This window comes from Peromyscus eremicus, chromosome 8a (assembly GCF_949786415.1).
Source record: "Peromyscus eremicus chromosome 8a, PerEre_H2_v1, whole genome shotgun sequence".
NCBI lineage: Eukaryota > Metazoa > Chordata > Mammalia > Rodentia > Cricetidae > Peromyscus > Peromyscus eremicus.
The window spans coordinates 55,949,061-55,973,069 of record NC_081423.1 but is presented as its reverse complement, the minus strand read 5'-3'; the positions used below and the strand labels follow the sequence as shown (position 1 = coordinate 55,973,069).

The following is a 24,009-nucleotide window of genomic DNA, read 5'->3' as shown; positions in this document are numbered from 1 at the left end:
AGCCACCCACCCACCCACTCACCTACTTGTCCATCCGTCCATGCATGAGTGCATCTATCTATCTATCTGCTTGTTTTCCCATCTATTCTTCATCTGTTGAGACAGCTCTCCCTCACTTTCCTCCTTCCCCCTCCTCTCTTCCTTTCCCCCCACTTCTTGCCCCCGCTCACTGAAGTATCTCAGTCTCCCTTGAACCTGTTTTCCTGCCCGGCCTTTGGTCTGGACTGTTCACTTTGAGCCCCCTACCCCCTTCCCTGGCCTCATCCTCAGCAGCTTCGCTCAGCCTCTCTGGTACTCAGCTGGGCAAATATTAGCCTAGAAAAAGGACTTGGAGTCCAGATAAGGAACAGTTGCCCGGGCCCTCCTGTGCAGCCTAGACAGAGTCTATTTGGCATTCAAACTTCACGTTTCCTGTCCTACCAGGTGTCCCCTGTTCTGGGCATGATCACAGGAACACTCATCCTCATCCTGGTCCCAGCCACTAAGAGAGGCCATGCTGATCAGCTTGGGGGGCAGCTCAAAGCACGGACCTCGTGGCTTCGAGACATGAAGGCTCTGATCCGAAAGTGAGTGCTACTGTGCAGGGTGTGGTAGGAGGAGGCCTGGATGAGAGGCCCCAAGTGGCCCACCCACACTCACCTGCCATCTCCACAGCCTATGGGGCTGAATGACATTCTGGCCCGAGAGTTTATTGTTCCTGCGTCCTGAGCCCTCACCTGGGCCTGTGAAAGAGCATTTCTATCTGGGGGAGGCAGCGGATAGCAGGCTGTGGGGGAATAGGCTGACCCGCTGGCCCTGGTGTGAGGGCTGCGCCAACTCAGTGTCCCTCCCTGGATTCTTCCCAGCCGCAGTTACGTCTTTTCCTCCCTGGCCACATCTGCCGTGTCCTTCGCCACAGGGGCCCTGGGCATGTGGATTCCCCTCTATCTGCACCGTGCTCAAGTTGTACAAAAGACCGCAGAGACGTGCAACAGCCCGCCCTGCGGAGCCAAAGACAGGTAAAGCCTGGACGCCAAGGACTGGGTGCCTCCGTCCCAACCACCGTCTTGTTCAAATCACACTCGACTGTCCTTTTTCCTCCACAGCCTCATCTTTGGGGCCATTACCTGCTTTACTGGCTTTCTGGGAGTGGTCACAGGTGCGGGAGCCACTCGCTGGTGCCGCCTGCGGACCCAGCGGGCTGACCCACTGGTGTGTGCTGTGGGCATGCTGGGATCTGCCATCTTCATCTGCCTCATCTTTGTGGCCGCCAAGACCAGCATTGTGGGCGCTTATGTGAGTCCTTGGGAGGGGGGGGGGGGGGAGACGGGCTAGAGTTGCAGTCTGACTTGCTGGACCCTGTATCCCCACAGCGGGGGTCGCGTGTCCCTGCCCTGTGCCCCTCATGGTTGCTTTCTTCTTTATGAATAGATATGCATCTTTGTTGGGGAGACACTACTGTTTTCTAACTGGGCCATCACTGCAGACATCCTCATGGTAAGCCAGGAAGTCCACAGTCACCTTCTGCTGACTGACCCAGGCTTAAGAATTTCACTGGGGTAACTTGGGAGGGTGGGTGCAGGGTAAGCATCGCTTGGTGGTGGGAGAGGTGAACCCAGAGGCAGGGAGAGGATCAGAGATACATGGGGGTCAGATCTGGGAAGGGTCTGGAAACAGGGTTGGGCAGGTAGGTGTTGGGATACAGGGGCAGGGTTGTCTCCGGTTTCCAGTTTGTGGCTAAGAGAGCAGGCAGATGTTGGGGTGCAGGGGCGGGGTTGTCTCCGGTTTCAGGTTTGTGGCTAGGAGGCTGGTGGTACCAGGCTGGCACTGAGGTGGTGCTGCCTGCCAGCACTCCTCCCCCAGGAGTCGAGTGTCCTTGCATTCGGCTTTGCCAGCTCAGGCTGGGTCCCAGGCATGCCTGCCGAGTGCCTGCGGCTGGCTGGACAGACCGAGGCTGTCTTTACGGGGACCAACAATGGCCTCCAGACCAGCAGGCGAGGGACAAAGGGCTGTCTGAGCATCTGCTTGGGCTTGTGTTCCTGGGTGGGGACAGGAGAACAGGGGAGGGGCTGTGGGCCTAGTGACTTGTAGCTCTGAGTGACGTGGGGGAGGGGATGACTCCTGTGCTTGGTCCTCGAGGGACCTCCTGGTCAGGGTCAGAAGCCTGCAGAGGACTGGAGATGGAATGGCAGGAGGTGTAAGGCAGGGGAATAAATTGGATATTTATTAGCTTGGGAGCTTAGGCCAGAAGGCCAGAGTCTGGGGGCCTCTGTAGTCCCTTCACTTCGGGAAGCCCGCCTTGCTCCACCCTATGCTTTCTCAAATACCTGTGTCGCCCACCAGTGCCTCTGTTCTCTACCCACGCATGCGCTGTGTCGAAGTGTGGGGAGGACTCAGCTGAGTGCCTCAGTAGGGGCTGGGCAAGAACGAGGGCAGGGATCAGTCACTACGTAACCGTGGCAAGACTGAATCAAGTGTCTTTGGCGTTGGGCAGCATGCCCTCCCCTGACAGCCCCCACCCCCAGCAGCCCCTGGGAGCTGTCTGGGTCCCAGGGAACTCATGTCCCAGTTTTACTAAGTGTCCCGGCTAAGTGACTAATTAGTGCTGGAAATGGGGCCACGCAGTATCCTCAGATCCAGATCCCTCCCTGTCTCCTCCCCACCAGCAGGGTACTTTGAGGATGCTGGCTGCTCCCACTGTCCACAATGACAGGTGTCATGGACAGTGTGAGGAGCTGGAGCTCAGGGCAGGGGCCACCTGGTTCTGTTGTCCTAGTCTCGTCCATCTGTCTTCAAGTGGGGCCAGGGCCTGTTCTGTCTAGTTCAGGACGACCTGAGGCCCAGTGGCTCTTAGACTCTGGTGTCAGGGTGCTTGAGTTCAAGTAGAGACTCTGGGGTAGGATGCTAGTTCATATCCTCTCCACCTCAGCCAGCCTCAGCCTTGCTAAATCTTCATGGAAGGGAAACAAGACAGGTGTTTAGCTTACAGAAAGGGAGGGCAGGAAGCCTAGACACTAGAATCCTACGTCCAGAGTTGCACAACTCCACACGTGATCCCTCAGAAACGAGGGTTCTCTCCAGGAGCATAGCAAGTTGAGGTCAGCTTGGGTTAAGCAGCAAGGCCATATCTTTAAAAAAGAAAGAAAGAAAGAAAAAAAGTGCCCCCGGACCTTTTAGCTCAGCTCCTCCATGCTCCAAGAGCTCTGGCCTTGGAAGACCTGTGCCAACTGGTACCGAAGTTGTGTTCCATGGAATGTGGTGGGGAGGGAGGTGCAGATTCCCATCACTAAGTCTGGGTTCTGCCAGAGCCATTGGGGTGATGGGGACTGAAGCTGTGTGTGGGTGCTTCAAGGCTCCAGAGAGGAGGGGCAGATGGGGAACAGAAGAGGCCCTGTGGAGCTGACAGAAGCAGCCATGCCTACATGGTGGGTAGGGAAGTACAGGGCTGGGTGGGAGGACTATCAGTATCCAGGACAGGAAGCGGAGGCTGTGGGACTTCAGAAGTGTCTTAGCCACAGGGATGAGCCTAGTACACAGCCTCGGCCGGCCCTTCTGGCACTGACCCTCCCTTCCTCCTGCAGTATGTGGTCATTCCCACCCGACGAGCCACAGCTGTGGCCTTGCAGAGCTTCACCTCCCATCTGCTGGGGGATGCTGGAAGCCCCTACCTCATTGGCTTTGTGAGTGGCTGAGGGTGGGGCTTGCCTGGGGGTGGGGCACAGAAGATAGCCCTGTCCTGATTCCAGTACCCTGATCCCCACAGATCTCGGACCTAATCCGCCAGAGCACCAAGGACTCCCCGCTCTGGGAGTTTCTGAGCCTGGCTATGCCCTCATGCTGTGCCCTTTTGTTGTGGTCCTGGGGGCATGTTCTTCCTTGCCACCGCTCTCTTCTTCCTCAGCGACCGTGCCAAGGCTGAACAGCAGTGAGTAGGGGTGGGGTGGGCACGCTGTGAAGCAGGGACTGTGACAGCGCTTTTCCACGAGGGTGGAGGAGACCGGGTTACTTTGTAGCCTTAGGGCTAGGTGACCTGCTGGAGGCCAGGACCAGCTCTATTAACACTTGGCTCTGAGTCTTCTCATGCCCCCAGCCAGCGTATCATGGGCCGAGCCCATGGTAGCCCAGGCGGGCAGATGCCAGGCCTTTTTGTGGGAGCTCTAGACATGGGTTTTTCTCTGGAGTTAACAGGGTTTTAGAGCTGGGAGCCCCATCCCCTTCTCCTCCTCTCATTTTTCTGACTTCTTTCTCCTCTTTTCTCTATTCCTTTCTCTCTCCTCTCCCTACCCCTGGGCTTTCCCACCTCCCCCTGGGGCTGACGAGGTCCCTGCCCAGCGCCTCCGGTCTACCGGCCCCAGTGATGCGATGTGCCAGAGCCGTGCCTGGGCCCAGTCCCCGCTGATGTGCCACCCTGACCCCCGCCCGTCTCTCCCTCAGGGTGAACCAGCTGGTGATGCCGCCTGCATCCGTGAAAGTCTGAGGTGGTGAGTGCAGGCCAGGAAGCCCCTGTGGGAGGAGTGGCCTGTGAAGGAACAGGGAACAAAACACCTTCAGAAAGTTCTCCTTCCTGAGCAGATTCCCCATTGCCCTAGGTCTGCCCTCTTCCTTCTGATGTGTTGATACGGAATCTGTGGATTTGTGGGAGCTGGCTTCTTCCAGTAAATCAGTCTCCTCCCTTCCCTAGAAGGGCTGGGAGCATAGGTCAGCCCTGCAACTTGCCAGAAACCCTGCTGTCCTCCTAAATCCTCCTGATGTGACAGGGTGCACCTCCCACCCTGACCCTCCCAGTGGCCTAGCCCTTGGAGGCTAAAGCTTCCCGTAAAACCAGGGTCACAGCCCCAGTACCACAGCAGTGGTGAAAGCTAAGGAAGCCAGCTTTGGAACAATTCCCAAAGCTCCACCTCTGACCTGACCCCTCCCACAGGTGCAGCTGGGACAGCAATGATCTGCAATTTAGATTGGGAGAGGTCCTCCAGCATCCTGGACCTGCAGGACCGTCCCAAAGCTTCCCGTGTGACTCACGGCTGGGTACACACCCTCTTTGGCCCAGGACTGAGTGGCCCAATCTCCAAGAAGCTGCATCCTCAGTTACCATGGAGGACTGTGTGTGCTGGAGCCACTCAGTTGGACACAATTCCAGCCCTGGTTGGGGGCTGCAGGGCCAAAGAGAAGTCAGCCTGCAGTGGGTATTTGGGGAAAGCCTGGCCGGCCCTTAGCTCATGTGATCTTGAGGGAGCCCCTATCCTCCCTAGACAATGGGGCCAAGGAGCTGGAGCTTCCTCCATTGCGTGCCTTCCAAGGCGCCCTCCACAGCTTTGAAGAAACAAGTCCTAGGCTGTACACAGAAGACATGACCCAAGTCTCAGGACCTCAGTTCTGGTTCTGAGGTCTCCCAAAAGTTCTGGTGTACAGGGACTACTTGCCCATTCCTAGGCTCTAACCTTGGGGCCATCAAATTCAGCCTGACCCGTGGAGCTGGGTACCTGCTGTTGGGACAGTCACCCTGAAGGACACTGTCTCTGCTGTCTTCAGCTGGGTCTTTGCCCAGAGGTTTCCCCAGGTGGGACCACCCCTTAGAGGACTGAAGCACTAGGGGTGTGCACCCTGGCAGCACCTGCACCAGGGGCTGAGACCTTGAGAACCTACTTCCTCACCCCATCCCCCAACTCCTGCTGTGCCCCAGAAGCCACTCCCCCCTACAAGATGACCTTTTCAATGGAGTCAGATTCAGATTGGGCTGCTGAAAGCTGTACCTAGCAGTCCACACTGCTTCTTGGCTTAGGGTATGGAACTGCTGGAGATTTCCCACCAGTGCCTGTAGGTATCATACCCCAATTGACTCCTGGGGGCCAGGCTTTCACCTCAGCCTTTGATCACCCTACCCCCCTCCCCCAACCCCTCACTCCCCTGCAGCCACCTTAGTCACCTCTGGACACTTATCCCCAGCTTCATACTCTTTGCACGTTGTGACCAAGGTGGCTCTGGTGTAACCTACAGGAAACTTCCAGAACCAGCTTGGACAACAGTCCCCTGTGGCTGTCTTCCACTTGCTGGCTGTGGCTTCAGTGGTGTTAGTTAGTGGTACCCATCCCACCCAAGCTCTGGGGCACCCTGGGGTTTGGATGTGGGTGGGCAGAGGGTGCTATCCCTTATGACCAGCCTTGCCCCCACCCTAACCCCAGCAGGGGCTCCAGCAATGTTTTCTTGTTGTACAAGAACCAGGTCCAAGTGTTGCCTCCTCTTCCTTCCGGAAGCTGAACCGCTCCTTTATTTTTTTAGAGCTGCTGATTGTGAATCTCAGAGTCTTAAGAGAGAAGCCAAATATATATTCCTCTTGTAAATGAAGAAATAAACCTATTTAAATGTTTTGTGGCTCTCCATTGGAACAGCCCGGGAAGGGACAGGGACAGGACTTGAGTACTAAGCTGGGAACCTTGGCCACACAGCTAGGACCAGGCCTGCAGTAGATGGACCCTGCCCCTGGAAGGTTGGTAAAAGACCCACTCACTGCCCAAAGCCAGAGACTGGTGTCATATACCATGGCAATATTTATTAAAATATTGGTGAAAAAATAGGAGTCTCTTGGGCTGCTGAAGGCAGGGAAGAGCACACCTCACTCAAGGCGTCTGCACTTTCCTCCGGGCCACTTTCCTTTTCTTGACCCCAGTCTGCAACAGGCTGGGGCTCCTGCTAACCAGAGACAGCCTTGCCCTCTTGCGTGGCAGGGCCGACTGGGGGGACTTTCTCAAGACCTCCTTTGTGGGAAGAGCCTTCTGGTGATGCTTTTTGCCTTCAGGCTCTATGGGAGACACAGGAGTGGCTCCATTCACCTGTGACAGCTTCTCTTTTTTCTTCTGTAGTTTTGGGGTCTTAGCAGGGGTGCTAGGACTTAGGGTGAGGTTGTTGGGAGCTGGACTCTTGGTGACAGGTGTCCCATTCACCTGAGATGGGGTGTTGGCCTTCACCCTCCTCCTCTTCCTCTTGCCTGTGCTGGGGGGCTGGTCTTTCCCAGTAGCAGCAGGTGTAGCATCCGCTGTCACTACATCCTGCCCTGATGCAGCATCCTTTTCTAGTGTGGTGTCCTCAGACTTAAGTTTCTTTCGCTTCTTGGTCTCAGGCAAGAATCCCTTTTTCTTCCGCTTCATGCTAACGGGGCTCTGGGAATCGCTAGGAGCGTCCTTGGCATTCTTCTTTTCTGACTTGGGACGCCTGTAAGAAGTAGTAAAATACAGAGTGAAGTGAGAGAGTGGAATATTGTTGGGAGGGCCTTTTTAGCCCCATTCCCAAGGTGTGGGGCCCTCTCCCAGAACATACTGGACTCCCAGCATCTTCATAGCCTGCCAGTAGAGGTCGTAGAGGCGGTTGGAGCCAGAGGAGTGGTTCCCCTGCTGTAGGCTTTGCTGTAGCTTCTGCTGCTTGCTCTGCAGCAAGCCCAAGAGAGAGGTGAGGTCCACAGACAGCTTCTGCAGAGGAAAGGCAGGCTGGAGTAGCAGTGGGTCTTTCACCTGCTCCTGCGTCCTAAGCCACTCCTGTCTTTAAATCACTAGCCTCTCTACTACGGAGGACACAAGGCCCCGACCTAGCATTCTGTTTCCCTTTCCAAAGCCAGGGGCCTAGGTCCCTGCTTTTTCAGCTCCTAGTCCCCTATAAAGGTGGTTCCAGACTAGAGAACCCAGAAGCCCATCTCCAGTGACCTCCTGGAGCCCATGAGTAACTCTTACCCCTCACTGGCCTCACCTTACCACCCCCTCCTTCCTGCCTAGAAACCTGGCTTCCTTCCAAACTGCTGCCCATCTGGGCTCATCTCTAGCTCTTCTCACTTTTCAGTTTTCTGACACATGGTGACCCAGCCTGCCTCACCCCAGTCTGCCAGGTCCAGATGTGACCTTCTACCTTTAGAAGTAATCACTTCTATCAACACAATAGCACTGTAATCTTTTAAAAGCCCAGATTCTGTCCCCTGGAAAGACCAATGCTAGAACCCTGATGTGATGATGTCTATTCCATCTAGGGCACTGATTCTTGGGCGCTGCCTTACCTCATGATTGACTGTCCTGAAGAGAGTGTTCAGCAGCTCCAAGGTGGACAGCTCCCTCTGCTGCTCCCCCTTGCTCTGCGCCTCTCCAAGTGTCTGCAGGGTCTATGGAGGAAGGCTAACACTTAGGCACTTCTGAGAACTGCCGAAGGCCTTTCTACATCCCTCATAGCAGTGGCCCAGAGGGAGGAAATGTTTCTGGGGACTAGCTAGCTTGCACAACCCACTCTGGAACCTCAAGTTCCAAGAAACCTGGGGTGAGTTCATGGTGGGAGCTTCACAGCTGTTACCTGGGCAACCTTTCCCAAGACCTGGCCAATCAGCTGCTCCCACTCAGGATCCTCAAAACATACTCTCAGCTCCCGTGCAGACAGGGTCTTCTGGAGCAGCAGACACGCCTGGGCCTGCACCAAGGAGAATGTAGTCAGCAGAAGCCCCAGCATGCCAGGTAAAGGCTCAGAAACCACAAGCTTAGGAGCCTGCCCATGCTGGGCCTTACAACCTTCGGTTTCTCTCTTCTCATGTGGCTAAAGGGCTGCTGAGACCTGAAGAGGCAATGGTCCCAACTGAATAGACCTCATGCTGGGACAGTCCCTGGCCCTTACTGAGTTAAGTCTCTCTCTAGCCTGCCTGACAGCCCTGGCATCTAAGCAGACAAAGGGTGCCCTCTTGTGCAGGTCAGGCCAGAGATGAAATCTAGCAGTGCTGGAGGCCTTGGGCTAGACAGCAAGGTTCCCAAAGTTCCTCTGTGCTGACAATGTGTTGCACCATAAGCATAGCCAAGGTCAGTGAAGCGGGCCTATTAGGCCTCAGTGAGAAGGCTGCACAGGTCATCTAGACAGACCCTTACCTGATGGCGGGGCCGCAATGGGCCAGCCACATGCTGGACCAGGATGGGGAGCAAGTTCTTACAGATCACCTAGGGATTGGGGAAGGACAGGGACCATTAGTTGGGGACTGGGCCAGGCAGGGTTCCCAAGAGGCAGGCTGGCTCCTGCACTTACTGGGTATCGGGAGAAGAGGCTGAGGAACATTGGGACAGTGAGCGGGCTGTTACGCTTGGTCAGAAGAGATTCCAGAGCTGCTGAGTACACCCGGGTCACAAAGTCCAAGTCCAAACAATTGGCAGCCTGGGCCTGGTGAGAGAGCTGGGGTGAGATGGGGAGCACGGCAGAGAAGGTCGAGGTGAGTCTTAGAGAACTGCCTGGGCTGGCCTCCGGCTCACCTCTGGGTCCTTGGGCTCAGACTGGGTGTCAGCTCCCCGTAGCTTCTGACCGTCCTGGTGCCTCTTAGCAGCGTTGCCCTTGAGGACTCGCAGCAGGTACAGAGAGGCGTTGAAGTAGTAGAGGGCTACGGAGGCGTCAGCCTGGCTGCCAGCTTGCTGCACAAGCCGCTCCACTTGGGCATGCAGAGCCTCTGCACAGGGCCCCACCTCGTGGCAGTAGTGGCGGGCACGACACAGATGATGCCTGTGAGTGAGCAGGGCAACCTGGTCAGAGGGTGCTCTTCCACCTTGTTCTGCCATGCACAGCAAGAAGAGCAGCCCTAAGTACCACTGCATAGGTTAGAAAACTGACTTAGAGATGGACAGGGACTTGACCCAGGAGCTGAACACCTCTGACCTGACCCACCTCTCTCTCTGTACCTGTTTTGTGGGATAGTGGCCTCAGACTCTGTAAAGCAAGTTCTATGTGCTCAGGGATATGGACAGGCAGGACCAAGGACAAACCAGTGTCTGAATAGGCAGCGTGGTCTGGACTGGCGTAATGTGTGAGAGACAGCCCTACTCTCTTATCAGAACTCCCAACTACTGTAACACTGATGGCTCGACGGGACCAGAGCGTCAGGAACCCTGCTCTATGCACAGGGAGCACGAAGCATAAAGAAAATGGAAAGCTCAGGGACTGTGTGTCACCCATGGGCACGTGCACTCACATGAAGATGCGGGCAGTCTTGTGCAGGAGGTCCTGCTCCTGCTTGGTGGAGCCCTTGCTGCGCATGCTGTGCTGGATCATGCTCAGCAGTGGCTCAAGTAGTTCCAGGATCAGGGGGTGCTCAGGCTGCTTGGTCACCAGTACTTCAATCAGGTCCAGTACCTGTGGCCAGATGCCTGGGAGTCAGCCCACGCAGGAGCACGGGGGGGGGGGGGGGGGGGGGCGGCAGGAGCACAGGGGAGGCGCAGGAGCAGCACCTGCTGCACTCACCCGGATCTGGAAGTCCCGTCGGAGCTTCTTCTCCTTCTGCAGCTTGTTCTTCTCCTCTCGCCGGGCCTGGATGCGCAGCTTCTGCTCTGCAAATAGGCTGGCCAGGTTCTGGTCCAGGGCCATCATAGCCTCATCCCCAAGCTCCTCCTCCTCCTCCTCACTGTCCACTCCACCCTGAGGTAGAGAAGCACGACTGTCAGCCTGGCCTTACGTAGGTGGACAAAGCCCCTCTCCCCTGGCTCCTGCTCACCAGTGCATTTCCAGCTTGCAACACTTCCATCAGCTGCTGACGAAAGCCCGGATCCACATCCTTATCACGGTCCTCCTCTTCACTCTCTTCCCCATCCTCACTATCCACGTCACTCTCTGAGTTCTTATTGTCTTCACTATCTGAGTCTTCATCCTATGGGTGGCAGGCAGATAAGTCACACCTTCTCAATGACGCCAAATGACTTATCTCCAGCCACCCATCCTACCTTGCACCTGATAAGTACCTCTCCATGCTTCAGCTGCTTCTCATTGGTATCATCGGTGACCACCACATTGTCATCCTCATCCTCATTGGTCTCGGGGTTGAGCACCTGAGGAGAAGTCCCAGGCCACCATTGCACTTGCTGCCCCAACTGCCCACCTTCCCCAGTTCTCTTCTGCAGTCTCTTCTATCTTGGCCAAAGGTCCCCATCACCCCAGGGGGGGAACAGAAGATGGGAAGATAACACATACTCCCACTACATCTCAGTGGACCCATCTTACAATCTTATTTCCCCAAAGGCCCCAACTCACAGCCAGGATTAGCTGCAGACCACGTGGAGTAAGGTGGGAACAGATATGGCCAAATACGTTCCGGACCACCTGGCGCATCAAGTTGCTGGGTTGAGCCAGCAGGGACAGCAAGATCTCTACCATCACCTCCACCCACACTGGTTCCTGGGAGGCTGCAAGTGGGAAAGCAGATTTAGGCTGAGCAGGATACAGGTAGCCTGGCTGCCCAGCCTGCCCCAGGACAATGATGTACCTTTGGCCCTAGAGCGTGATCGACGGGGATTCTGCTCCATACTTTTCTTGATGCAGGTCTGGATGTCACCTAGGACATCACAACTCTCTGTAGGGGACTGTGGGTGGGATAAGGCAGAAGTCAGAAAGGAACTGGAACCAGAGTCCTCAGGTATATGCCAGTCACCCTTACCATTCAGAATGGGCACCTGAGAGCTGCCCAAGAGCCTTTTTTGCACCTTGTGCACAGTCAGGAGATCACAGAGCCCAAGTTCCCCATCAACATCCACAGTCAAGGCTGACAAGGACACTCAGAGCCACAGGACCAGTAAATGCCAACCTCACATTTTTGAGCTACTCTTTCACTCCTGGTTTTAGACACACACTTGAAAACCAGTAGTTTTGATTAGATTTAAATGCATCTTACTGGAATAACCTGGGTACCTAGAAAGCAGTCTTTTGCTTGACAAAGCTGTGGGCAGAGGCAGGAGGTCATGCCTTGGCCAGAGTCTCTAGCTCCCTGGCTTTGAGAACTGTAGGTGCCTGCTCTGGGCTGTGCCTTTCCTCTATGGGTTTGATAAACATGAACTACAATTTCTTCTGCCAGTCAAGTTCAGAGGTGCAGGGGTCTGGGAATGGGAACATGTATCTGAAAACCAAAGGCTTGTTGTTAACAAGAGTCCTGTACACCCAGGCCACTAAGACCTGACGCAGTCTTGATAAAAGAGCCTCAGTGGTCTAGTGAGATTACCCAAGAGGGAAACGGCACCTGTTGGCAAACCTGAGTTTAATCCCCATTACCCACAGGCGAGACCTAAACCCCCAAGTTGTCCTCTGACCTCCACATGCATGATATGGCACAGAACACCAGACAAAATAATTCCAGGCCACAAAGCCTTTACTGGGGACATTACCAGCTTCAGGCATGACTGTCCCTTGCTTTGGGGTGAGGGGAAGCCCTCAGAGTTACATATAAAAACCTGGGCCCCATTTCTAAATGACTAGTGTCCTGGGTGTCAGACTGGCCTCCCTCCTGCAGGGGGCAGCACTTTCTTTTATAGCCACCACTTCCAATCAGTAAATCATGTCTAGGAGGGCCTGTGGGACTCTCAATTTCAGCAACTGGAGGTGTGGCCCAAAGCAGACTACTCTGCTTCTGGCACCTGGCAAATAAATGGAAGCCCTACACGGAAAGCTGGGAGGCTGGCTGGTGCCCACGTGGATGGAGTGGTTTTTTCCCCCTTGAGCTGTAACTTTCGTTTAGGGAATCCAACTTCTACCTCCATCTCCCACCGCCCCCAAAGCCTCTTAGTAGGGGTAGCCCCACGGTGCCTCAGAACTCCAGGCCTCATGCTCCTTCTCTGCAGACCATAATACCTTGAAGAGGTGGAGGCCCACCAGAAGCAGCAGGTGCTGGAAGGCAACGGCCCTGGTCTCTGAGGAGCGGGCCTCTAGTTCCTTCAGGGTACTCATCATCCTGGGGGGAAGACATGGGCACATTTGCAGGCCACACTGACAGACAGGCAGGGCACCCTCCCCCACCCCCAGAAGTCCCATGCCCTCACTGGTCCCAGGCCTGGCGCTGCTGTGTTGTGAAGGGTGTCACAATGGTCACGTTGCGGCTGTGGTTCAACAGCATGTCTGCCAACTGCACCAGTCGGTAAGTCCAGGGCTTCCCGCTTTCATTCAGGTCTGGTGTCTGCCTAAACTTCACACTGAGGGTCTGTAGCAGGCTAGGTTAAGGGGGAGGTAGGGTTTAAAAGACTGCACTGGCATTCCCAGCCCCTGGACCCACCAGGCTCTCTGACCATGCTCCCAGATCAGTAAAGAACAACTGTTCCCATCTTCTAAGTGGCACAGGCCTACCTGAAGAAGGCACCAACGATGACACTTCGGTTCCGGTCGTCCAAGGGGAAGGAGAACTGTTGCTTTGTCTCTGGGATCTGGGGAGTGGACTTCTTTGTCTTGAAGAAGGCATGGAACAAGCAGAACCTGGGAGCACAACCCCCCACTGGCATGTTTAGACTCCCCTCAGCTGCACCATGTAAGGCCCCTTCTCTGCTTTGACCCTCTGAACACAGGTAGGTGACCTGAGTTGGAGCAGCAGAACCAGACCTGCTCCCCTGGAGCGAACAGAAGCTGGCTAGTATGGGGCAAAAGTCTTGCAGACGCCGATGGGCAAAGACTGCCTGTAGAATCCATACATCAAGTCTGAACCTTTGGGGTCCCCCAGTTCTACACCTTCTGGGTCTCTTTCCATCACAGGCTAAGGTACTCCACAGATTCCCTTTGGTCCATTCCCTACTAACAACTTAACCTGAAGGCTTCTGGCTCCAGGGGAACCCAAACAAGGACCGAGCAATGGGCCTTGTTCCATGGCCATGCCACCCACAGGGAGGCTAGCTCCTCACACACCTGGCTACTTGATCGACCACAGCATCATCCTTCTCCAGGTGCAGATGTTCTACGAGGCTGACCAGGCGGTGGATGATCCACTTCCGGAGCCGGAATACAGATCGTTCTGGCCTGGGAGCATGAGCAGGTCATATAATTCAAACATGACGATAAAAACAGGATGCTCCTTTGCCCCATTGTGGCAGGGCCACCCACACTCCACTCCAATCTCCAAATACCAATCAGGAAACACCAAGGCCACCTTCAAGAACTTTTCAATCCTCCCCACTCTAGTTTGAAGGCATGCCACTCAGGGGTTTGGGCTCTCAGTGCTCCTGACACGTTACTCACACATTGAGCGAGGCATCCTGTGCTCTCTTCTGGTTGGCAGTGCTGAAGTCCACCAGGGAGTCCAGGTCAGGCTGGAGGAACATGTCCCGCAACCAGACCACATAGCTCTGCAGGGCTTTACTACTCAATAACCGTGTGACCCGCCAGAAGGTAGGCATGACAGGAAGACCTTGGTTGGTGATGGACGTGAAGGCCACCATCATGGCAAACTGCCGCTCAGGGTCATCCTGGCACCCCTCCAGGAAGGTGCTCACATATGTACTTATCTCTGGGATGAACTTGAACAGGTTTTGGGGCTGCAAGATATGAGCAAGAGGTCGGGTTACCAGTGTGAAGATTCCAACATCACCACCTTCCTACCACACTCCCTTTCTAGGTTAAACCCAGGGCTAGGAACCTCCTCCAAGTCTACAGCAGGGCGGAGGCTAATGGTGGCACAGTTCCATCAAGGCCTCTCTAATCTCTGACCCCTCAAATCCCTACAGCCCCAGCTTAAGAAGTTCCCCATCTGCCTCAAAGATTGAGGACAAGGTATTTTCCTGATTTGATGAGGCATGGGGGGAACCTGGGTTCAAATCCTGATAGACCAGTACCTAGCTGTGCCACCCTGGAACTCAAAATCCACCAATTTCCATGTGATTGCCATGTGCCAAGTACCAGGCTACTTATTTTCTTATGACAACCCTTTGTACTGGGCCCCTGCTATCAATGTCTTATGGATGGCAGGCACAAAAATGCAGAACACACTGGAGACAGCAATTGTTCTCATCAATGTGACCCCCGCAGAGAATTCCAGATAGACAGATGGCGGGTTGGGTCTGCTAGTGAGTGGGCCTCAGGACAAAAGGGCCTGATCACTGGTCAAACTCTTCTAAGGTCCCCAGTCCTGTCACACATCTTCAGAGGAGATGACACATGGGATGACACCTACCTTAGAAATGACCATGTGCTCCCCAAAATGGCGGATCAAGTCTCCCCGCATCACCAGCTGCAGCTGCTCTTCGGACAGCAGAGGCAGGGATGCCCCCAGCAGGCGGAAACACATGTAGCTAAGGAGGGTTGGGGCAGTCTGGTCAGAGACGCTGTTCTTTGGGGTGGACACGTCCCACCCAGACTGGAGCAGAGGTTAGTGCCACACACACCTGGTTGACCAGCATGGCTTCTTCAGCAGCCCCTGCTCCAAAATCTCCTTCCAGAACAGTGTGAATTTGTTCTCCTTCAGCGCCAGGCGGAGCAGGTCCAGAGCCACGTCTGGCAGCTTATGCTCCTTCCTTACAGAGTTGGCCGCCATCCTCAGCACGTTCACCAGACTATGGAGGGCAGAGGGGACTCAGTCAGCAGCGCTTAGAGGACGAGGGTTCAGGACGTCCCCAGGGAGAGCCCATCCACCCTCTCCTCAAACCTGGGAATATTCTCTTCTGAGAACAGGTCAACTGAGCCCATCAGTGACTCAAGCTTTGCTGGCACCCTCTGCTGAGCCAAGAGGAAGAGCTCCAGGTACTTAGGAGAGCTAAGGATCACTTTCAAGTCCCCCTTGAGGACCTTTGGCAGGATCTCCTGGAACATGGACTCTGGGACCTGGAGTGGGAGCACAGGTGAAAAGGTGGCTCTCCTGGCATCTTGTTTCTCCCTCTGCGTCTTGTTCTACCCACGGGCTTTTAAAAAACTACTATTTATTATGTATACAGTGTTCTGCCTGCATGTCACAAGAGGTCACCAAATCTCATTACAGATGGTTGTGAGCCACCATCTCTGCAAGAGCAGTCAGTACTCTGGCCATCTCTCCAGCTGCTACCCCCCCTCCTCCACGGGCTTTTGATACGCCTCCAGCCGGCCAACTTGCTAAAGGTCAGACCTGTAAGAAAGCGCTGGTTACCCATCCCCAGCATCCTAGACAGCTAACTGGCCTGGGGCTACATTTAAAATTATTCCTTTTGTTTTTTAGAGGACCAGCCTGTTTCTTATCCAAGGAGCCCTATGTGAGGAGCTGCAACTTGAATTCTGGTCCTTCTCTATTTGTGCCGAAAGGCCCAAACAGGGATGAGCTAGTGGCAAATGATTCTACATGTGAACCTGCCTCAGTCTCCCAAGTAGGACAGTATAGACCCAGGCTTGACCAATATAACTATGGCAAATGTATTCAGACTGCCTTCTATACATTCAGGCATTGACAAACACTGTTCTAGACTCTCACTATCCAACACAGAAACCACAATAGGGAGCTATGGAGCATCTGAAGTGCCTAGCTGAATGGAGATATGCCGTGAACCCGAAAGACAGGCAGGACTTAAGATACCGTGGTGACCCAAAAAGGCTCTTTACACCAGTTGCATGGTTAAACCATCTGTCTTGGTGTTCTTGTATGCTAACCCAAATTTTCTCAGTGTTTCCAAAACCAGACAGCGTGACGTGTGATCCCGTACCTCAGAGAGGATGTCCACCAGGGCCTTGATTGGCTGCCCCTGTAAGTGGTTGTAGTGATGGGACAGGATCTTCAGCAACCTCACCGACTTCATCAGGGCATCCTGGTCCTAGTACACAGAAAACAGGGTGTGCCAACAGGGCACACTATTGTCTGTTCCCCGCCAACCCTAAACCAGTCCCCCCTTGCCTCCTGTACCCAAAGCTCTCACCTTCACCAGGCGGCCTGACTGAAAGAGAGCTAGCACTCCGAACAGGTTTGCAAAGAGAGCGGGTCTCATCATCGCCTAGAAAGAGATCCCAAACACGGGTGATGAGGGTCCATCACCCCACCCGCACCTGTTCAGGGACGGGCTGGTCTGTCTGGGACTACACTCACCTTGTTCACCGTTTGCAGATTGTATTTTTCTTGCATCTGACTCAGGATGCTGCACAAGGGGATGTCTTCAAAAGACTGCAACAACTGCCAGCGAAACCAGAATGAGCTCTGAGGAGTGGCCCCAGGAAGTGACACCAGCCCCAGTCAACTCGCCTTCCTCTGTGGTCCCTCTACATCATCCTGGCCACTCCTCCCATCTCTCACCACACGTTCTAAGGGATAATCTACTGTTCTTATGGGACCAAATTTTGCACTGAGCCCCATCTCCACCAGGGCTTCTGAAGGCCTAGAATGCTCTTTACTTCCTGAAAAACCCATCCTATCCACACATCCTGCCCCGAGATGTCTTGAGGCTAACTCTAAGGGACAGTCTTTCATTGCTCTTTCTTGTACAAGTTGCTGAGTGGCCTGTCATCAGTTAGGTTCCCAACCTAGAGAGGGGTCCGGTCCCTAGCTTTGCAGAAACCAACCTCAAAAGTTCACTACTTCCAATAACTGCAGCTAATATACGCCTGCTAAACATGTATCAGAAAGAAAACTTCAGAAGCCTCTCGGATTTCTCCTCACCCAGCAGCTGCGGTGCCCCCCTATCCTTACACCCCACCTTTTGCCCAGCGTGGTTGCGCCCTTGCCAGACGCACCGCCTCACCTGTGCCAGCGCCAGACTGTAGCAGGGCCGAGCGGCTTCTCGGCCCACCCCAAGCCCAGTGACCAGGCGCTTCAGGGCATATTTCATCTCCGAACCCTGCGGAACCAAGAGCATCCCTAGTGTTAACAGTGACCCGGGGCCCCACCCCTGCCCCCTCGCATCTAGAGCTGCGGCTGCGTCCGGGCCCCCCCGTCATACACTGGGCCTTGTGCGCAAGTACTCCAGCAGCTTCTCCGTGGCCTGGAGCCGCGTTTCCTGCTCCGGCTTCGCGATGTCCCAGAAGAAGTCCAAGAACTCGCGGCTGTGCTCCAGCAGGCCGCGGCGGTCATCTTGGGCCGCTTCTGCTGGAGACGCAGGATCAGCTTTCGCGGGGCTCTTCATCTCCGCCATGCTGCGCGGAACACGTGGTCTCGGAAGACGGTCTCTTCCAGGTCAGGTCCCGGCGCATGCGCGCTGGGAAGGCCGGCTGGGGGCGGGGCCTGGTGGGACAGGAGTGGTTGGGAGTCGGGCGGGGGATGTCCCGCCTTTCCGGTCTGGCCGTGGAGCCGCGTTTAGTACTCACACACGCGTGTGGGGTGACTGCTGCTTTGGTACCTTTCTTTACGCCGCCGGCGCAAACAAATCCACTAAAAAGCCGCGGTACGGTACCCTCCCAGACTTCCACCCGCTCGCGAGCCATTCCATGATACCCGTGCAGCCCCCATTTCGCGCCTACTGTGTGCTCCGAAACAAAGCCACGGCTTTCCGAGGACTTTCTTGTGGGAGGAGATGGTTGATGAACAAGTAGCCAAATACATTTAAAACGATAATTATGAAAATAAAGACTGTAGGGAGCAGAGCCCTTTAAATGTTAAAATATATGAAAACATCACCTGTTAAAAAGCCTTGGCAATTAAAAAGAAAATTCAATAGATCCTAAGATACTATGTAAGAACTTAGTCACTCGATGAGAGACTATAACGAAACTGTGACACGTGGGCTGACAGCTGAGGGACAAGATGGCCTCAACTGTCCCCTTGGGCAAAAATCTAAGAGGGGGACAAACGAGTAGGCCAAGGACATTGCTTCTACAAAGGCCCCTCTTCCACAAAGATGAGGAATGAGGCCAATGAGGGGACAGGGACGCAAGTGCCTGGAAAGCGAGGTTGCATAGGACCCCAGGCCAGGGTCAAGAGTTCAGACTTTCTTCTGAGTGAGCAGGGAAGGATTTACATCGGATTTACATGTTTAAAAGATCAACTATTGACTGAATGGGCATGGCCTGTGGCTGTAAGTACAGAGAGTGAATTGAGCTGGCATCAGACCTGGGCTAAGCTGGTCAGAGTGGATGATGAACTGGGTCAAAGGAGAGGAATAGCTAGAGAGGATGCCAGGCTAAAAGCTGAAATGGTTGAGTAGATGTTGGGATCTTTAAGCCTAGGGGTGTTTTGTTTGAGATAGGTGGAGTTGGTGTAATCAAGAGTTCTCCTGGCTTGGGACTGGGGATATGGTGTGGTAGTAGAGTACCTGCCAAGCATGCCAAGGCTCTAAATTTGATCTCCAGCTCAACAAAACAAAACAATTAGTTGAGTGTGTTGGTGGCCTATGTGCCTGGGTCAGACTGGAGTGAGATTCTGCCTTAAAAAACAAAGTATAGGGGCTGGGAAGATGGCTCATTGCTTAAGAACACTTACTACTCTTGCCAAGGACCTAAGTTTAGTTCCCAGCACCCATACAGCAGCTCACAACTATAACTCCAGTTCCAGGGGATCCAAAGCCCTCCTCTGGCCTTCTCAGGCACAAGATGCATGTGTTTTATGTGCACATATGTAGTCAAAACACTCACATGAAATGAAAACATCTTTTTTTTTAATTAAAAAATTAAACCCTCAAAACATTAAATCGGAGTTACCTTTTACTTTGTCAGGTAGGGGAAGTGCTACCGGATGTCCTTGCCCTTGGCCTGAGGAACTATTTCTAGAGGGATGTAGCCCAGAGATCTCAACCCTAGAGGGAAGGTCATGGTCAACCCAATTCCAGCCCTTTATAATCAGAGTCACCTCCTACTCACTTTCCCAACCCTTCTCTGCTCTGCCGTCTGTTCTATGTGTGAAACTGAAGAGATTTACCTTGCACAGATGGAACCTCAGGAAGCAGAGGTGGGTGGAGCAGGGGAAAGTTGAAAGACCAGGCTCCACCTTGTGTCTGGTGTCCATCTGTGTTGCACATGGCAGATGCCTTGGCACCAGAGATCTCAAAGGATAATGGGAAAGTTAACCAAAAAGCAGGAATGGCACTTGGTCCCTGGGCGATTTGGACTTTATTAGCTTCCATTCCAATTGACAAAGATCAGCAGGGAATGGTCCAATGGAAGATGGTGCTGCTTACACTGTCCAAAGACTAGCCAGGGGCTGTCAACCTTCCACTGACTTTCCTGAAGGGGAGTTGCACTGTTTCTTTTTCGTCATCCTCTAGGTCCTTATCTGATAGAAAACCCAGCAATCCCGTCAGTGTGGGTGCTAGGAAACATGGTTGGACTAGCCCTGGATGCCAGAGCTAGAGCCGGGTAACAGAACGGGATGGAGTGCGGGCTGATGGAGCAGGGAACACATCACAGATACATTCTCTTCATGCGCTCATTGCTGCTAGGCCTTCTCTGTTCTGGCTCTCGGGTTCCAGACACCTCCTCTCTCTCCAGACTCTGACCCTCTGTTAATACCCCTGGAAGGGGCAGCAGCCACTGGGGACACTGGAAACATGGGCATGTTCTGCATGGACTACCACCTGGAGTAGGTTCTCTTGGCCATAAACTTCAGGACTTTCTGTGGGTCTTTGTTGAGCTTGATGGTGGGGCTGCTGTTGGATTTGGGATGCTGCCAGATGATTGAGCAAGGTGCAAGTCATGGCTTTGGCCCCTCTGGGTATTCCTGAAGCCACCAGCCCCAACATATCAGCTTCTGTGTCATCCACACTGCCACGGAGAATGAGTGGACAGGCCCAGGTACTAGGTGCAGATCTGGCTACCAGGTTGCTGAGCAGAACCCCAGTGCTTGGGGACAGGTGTCCAGAACCAAAGGAGCTGTTAATTGAGGAGGTCAGAAGGAGCATAGAACCACTGCTGTCCACGGTGGCCAAGGCGCTATTCACTGAGGTCATGGCAGTTTGCAGGAGAGATAGACAGGAAGTGGGGCTGGGTGTCCTGGAGTGAAGGGCGGACTGCAGCAGTTCCAGCAGTTCGGGGCCAGCTGAGGGACCAGGAGTAGTGAACAGGACGCCCTGTGGCATGGGAAGTTGCAGTGCAGGCTCTAAGGAGGGCGTGGGCTGAGCAGGGGGCTCCTCTAGCCCCAGGTCTCTGACCAGCAGTCTCAGCAAAGCGTCCCCAGCAAGATCTGAGCTTGAGGCCAGGGCTTCCTGGTGCAACACAGCTGCCAGGTTGGGGTTGGTGGCTCGAGCCCCAAGACCCAGTGGGGTCCCGTTGGTGTGGCAGAACAGTGGACAGAGCCCCTTTCTGCCCTGGGCTGCTAGTAGTGCCCTTGCCAGGGGTACATCTACCTCAAAGCCCTTTTGAGCCAGCATGGCGGGCTTGGCCAGCAGGTGTGGCCAGGGCAGGCGGCCGAAGTGTGTGTGAAGTAAATGAAGGGCAGGCAGAGCTGTGGGCAGCCCCAGGCCAGGGGCCAGGGTTTGGGCTGGGCCTGCTGTCAGGGCAGTTGAGTTTCCCGAGGAGCTATTGTAGAAGAGGCCCCAGAACGTGGCACCTGTTGGGAGACAAAGAGACCACACAGAGGTCAGAGGCACTGGCTAGGGCCGGGGTCAGGATCCTCCAGCAGTCCCAGGTGGAGGAGAATTAGGAGTTACTGACCAGGCTGGGGTCAAAGGTCACTCAGGACTAGGACTGGTGCTCCCATCTTACGTCGTTCTCACTAGCTAGTCTTGAGGAAATGGCCACTGAGTAGGTCCCAGGTTGGGGTCTTTGTCCAGGGCCCACAGACCACACTGACCTAGCCCGGTTGCATGAGGATGCACCACCGCCAGACACAAAGCTGCTCCAACTCCGGCATCCACGACATTGCCCCCAGCGACGAGCAGCTCTTGACCCAGCTGCGAACATGTGGCTGCAGTGAGGAAAGGTCTATGTGTGACGGAAAGGTGCCCCGGACCATTGACCCTCTGGCCCCTTCCCCAGCACTGACCTGCAGGGCTGATAACGGCTCCGTGGTGGTACACACCGGGGTGATGGGAGTGTCTGCTGGCTGGAGGGGCCGCAGAGCCCAAGTTTCCTTCTGGACTGTCCCTCCTGTGAAGCTGCCTCAGGGCCAGGGAGCCGCTAACAGCTAGCAGCAGCAGGCTGGCCAGCAGGCGGGCCCAGGCTCCTGGCAGCCAGATAACCTTGTTCCTGCAGAAAGGGGAGTCCTGAGCCAGGGAAGGGGTGGAGGGGCACCCAAGAACCCCAAGAGGACCCAAGGAATGTTTCCCCAAATGGTTTGGTTTTGCAAGCGCATAAGCTGGCAAAGGAGAGAGATTCCAGGCCCAGGACACTGCACTGGCAAAGACACAGGAAAAAGCTGGGGAAACTGAGGCTGGCTTGGAGGGAGTGTCTACAGAAGAGCTGGCGGAGTCAGAGGCCAGTCAGTTAGAGGGAAGCCTGGAAGGGGCATGGCAGTACAGGAGAGAGGAGGCTGAGCAGCAGGGCTCAGCCGGGCGTAACCAGGTCCCAACCTGCCTAGCAGGTGCTAAGGCATGGGTGTGGGGTGAGGCTGGCAGAGTTGGGACAAGATAGGGACCGGCTTGGTACAAATGTCCCTTCAGACACACAGACCTTTGATTGACTGGCTCAGTCCCAGGGTGGGTCTGCAGCCTAGAGGCACCCCCTCCCCTACTCATCTAGAAAGTCCCTGGAGCTCGGCCGAGTGTGGGATTGCCTGACCCAGCTTAGGGGCTCCAGAGAGAGGAACTTGCCAGCCTTCCAGCCTGAGTTACGGGGTTCCCAAGGCCCCTGGATGACTCACCCGGGGGTACTTCGGGATCTCCTTAGGGACAGGACCAGTGGCTCTGCTGTTTCTTCCTCTTCCTCCTCCCCTGACTCCATGCCAGGCTCCCAGAGTTGCAGCTTATGGTAGAGCACAGCTTCTGTGGTGGTATCCATGGCCTGTGCGGCCCCAGGTCTCTGCCGAGAGCCCTGGCGGTTGAGACTGCCAGGTAGGTTGCCAGGTAGGTAGACAGGCAGGCTGTGGCTGCTGCTGGGTGGCCTTGGGGAAGGGAAGTGGTGAAATGGAGAACAGGTCTGGGCAGGGCGGGGCTGGGGAGGCTGCTATGAGCCTGCCTCACTAGGACATGAGTCTCTCATAAGGGTTCCCCAAAGAACTGCCGCACAGGGGTCACAGTTTATCCAGGTCTAGGACGAGCCCATCGCTATAGCCATAGACCGTGGGGGTGCGGGGGTGCGGGGCTCCTCTTAACCTTTGAGATCCTTAACAACTCAGGTCCCTAGGGACGGTGGATATGAATTAGAACTAGGATTACAAGGGCGGCTTGGGTGGTGGCTTAGCAACACCAACCAGGTTGTATTGTCAGGGGTGTGGCTTCCAGGTAGGGTCATGGTCCAGTCTTACTCTACTGTGAGATCTTGAGACAAATCTTTCGAAGGCCTCCCCTGGATATGTCATGTGGCTCCTGCCCAGCAGGCGGCATCTGAAACATCTGTGGGGGAAAAGTCTGGAAAACATGGTTCCAATTCCTTCTCCGTGGAATTCACACCAAGGTCGCGTTCCAGGGCAACGCGGTGCGTTTTGCAACAGTCCCACATTGGAACCTACTCAAACACCCATTGTCGGGAAAATGAACCACGTAAGCCACTATTCAGCCCATGGGGTATCTGTAGCAGAGAGAAGGAGCAAGCTACAACCATGTGTAATATTGTACACGAATCAGAAGGAACACAGTGAGTGAAAGAGGCCAGGCGGGAAAGGGCACACATTGTGTGCCTTATGCAAGGCTCAAAACTGGGCAGGACTAGTTAGCTTTTAGAGTCTGAGTGGGATGGAGTAGGGAATAGGGACAAGGCATCTGGGAAGCTGGAGATGTCTGTTTATCTTTCTTTTCTTTTCTTTTTTCTTTTTTTGAGACGGTCTACATAGGCCTGACTATACTAGAACTCACTCTGTACACCAGGCTGACCCCTAACTCACGGAGATCCATCTTCCTCTGCCTCCCAGTGCTGGGATTAAAGGCATGTATCCTGGGGAGTCAGCCTAGCCTGGTTGAGGCAGGTCCAGTCTCCTCCTCCCTGCACCAAGGCTGAGCAAAGTGTCTCAGCATAGGCCCTAGGTGGGGGAGGTGGGAATGGAGGGTGGGTTGGGGGGAAGCCTGGGGGGTGGGAGGAGGGAGGACAGGGGAATCCGTGGCTGATATGTAAAATTAAATTAATTATAAAATAAAAATATTTATGAAAAAAAGGCGTGTACCGCCACACCTGGCTGTCCTAATTTTTTTTAAAAAAGAAACTGTTGCTGATGTTTAGTAGATTAAAAGTTTTTTTGAGGGGCTGGAGAAATGGCTCAGAGGTTAAGAGCACTGGCAGATCTTCCAGAGGTTCTGAGTTCAATTCCCAGCAACCACATGGTGGCTCATA

General features: G+C 54.6%; 3 protein-coding genes across 6 annotated transcripts in view; 1 reads left to right on the top strand and 2 right to left on the bottom strand.

The window, feature by feature from the left end:
• Spns2 (SPNS lysolipid transporter 2, sphingosine-1-phosphate) overlaps positions 1 to 5,695 on the top strand; it is a 37,374-nt gene extending 31,679 nt beyond the window's left edge. Inside the window, 10 exon segments of the mRNA XM_059271131.1 lie at positions 424 to 566; positions 846 to 998; positions 1,086 to 1,275; positions 1,411 to 1,476; positions 3,561 to 3,659; positions 3,743 to 3,797; positions 3,800 to 3,835; positions 3,838 to 3,904; positions 4,414 to 4,460; positions 4,901 to 5,695. Of these exon segments, the coding sequence (XP_059127114.1) occupies positions 424 to 566; positions 846 to 998; positions 1,086 to 1,275; positions 1,411 to 1,476; positions 3,561 to 3,659; positions 3,743 to 3,797; positions 3,800 to 3,835; positions 3,838 to 3,904; positions 4,414 to 4,456 (852 nt within the window). The 3' untranslated portion in view covers positions 4,457 to 4,460; positions 4,901 to 5,695.
• Positions 5,696 to 6,506: 811 nt separating this feature from the next.
• On the bottom strand, positions 6,507 to 17,831 carry Mybbp1a (MYB binding protein 1a). 2 transcript variants are annotated; one of them, XM_059271129.1, is made up of 26 exons: positions 17,601 to 17,831; positions 17,403 to 17,498; positions 16,754 to 16,837; positions 16,587 to 16,661; positions 16,377 to 16,484; positions 15,356 to 15,531; positions 15,096 to 15,263; positions 14,885 to 15,002; positions 13,954 to 14,249; positions 13,624 to 13,734; positions 13,075 to 13,200; positions 12,774 to 12,941; positions 12,586 to 12,685; positions 11,231 to 11,327; positions 10,999 to 11,150; positions 10,692 to 10,796; positions 10,466 to 10,618; positions 10,216 to 10,389; positions 9,947 to 10,107; positions 9,237 to 9,480; positions 9,016 to 9,147; positions 8,862 to 8,930; positions 8,302 to 8,415; positions 8,015 to 8,116; positions 7,291 to 7,439; positions 6,507 to 7,185 (listed from the first exon to the last, which is right to left on the bottom strand). In XM_059271129.1, exons 1-26 carry the CDS (start codon positions 17,790 to 17,792, stop codon positions 6,594 to 6,596), a joined length of 4,062 nt encoding a protein of 1,353 aa, XP_059127112.1. In that variant the 5' UTR covers positions 17,793 to 17,831; the 3' UTR covers positions 6,507 to 6,593. The 2 variants fall into 2 exon arrangements, with proteins under 2 accessions (XP_059127112.1, XP_059127113.1); XM_059271130.1 differs by having other exon boundaries at positions 10,710 to 10,796.
• Positions 17,832 to 19,826: 1,995 nt separating this feature from the next.
• Ggt6 (gamma-glutamyltransferase 6) lies at positions 19,827 to 22,606 on the bottom strand. 3 transcript variants are annotated; one of them, XM_059269495.1, is made up of 5 exons: positions 22,388 to 22,606; positions 21,572 to 21,774; positions 21,380 to 21,493; positions 20,928 to 21,136; positions 20,448 to 20,626 (listed from the first exon to the last, which is right to left on the bottom strand). In XM_059269495.1, exons 1-5 carry the CDS (start codon positions 22,522 to 22,524, stop codon positions 20,534 to 20,536), a joined length of 756 nt encoding a protein of 251 aa, XP_059125478.1. In that variant the 5' UTR covers positions 22,525 to 22,606; the 3' UTR covers positions 20,448 to 20,533. The 3 variants fall into 3 exon arrangements, with proteins under 3 accessions (XP_059125477.1, XP_059125478.1, XP_059125479.1); XM_059269494.1 differs by having other exon boundaries at positions 19,827 to 21,136; XM_059269496.1 differs by lacking the exons at positions 20,448 to 20,626; positions 21,380 to 21,493; positions 21,572 to 21,774 and having other exon boundaries at positions 20,999 to 21,136.
• Positions 22,607 to 24,009: the final 1,403 nt, after the last annotated feature.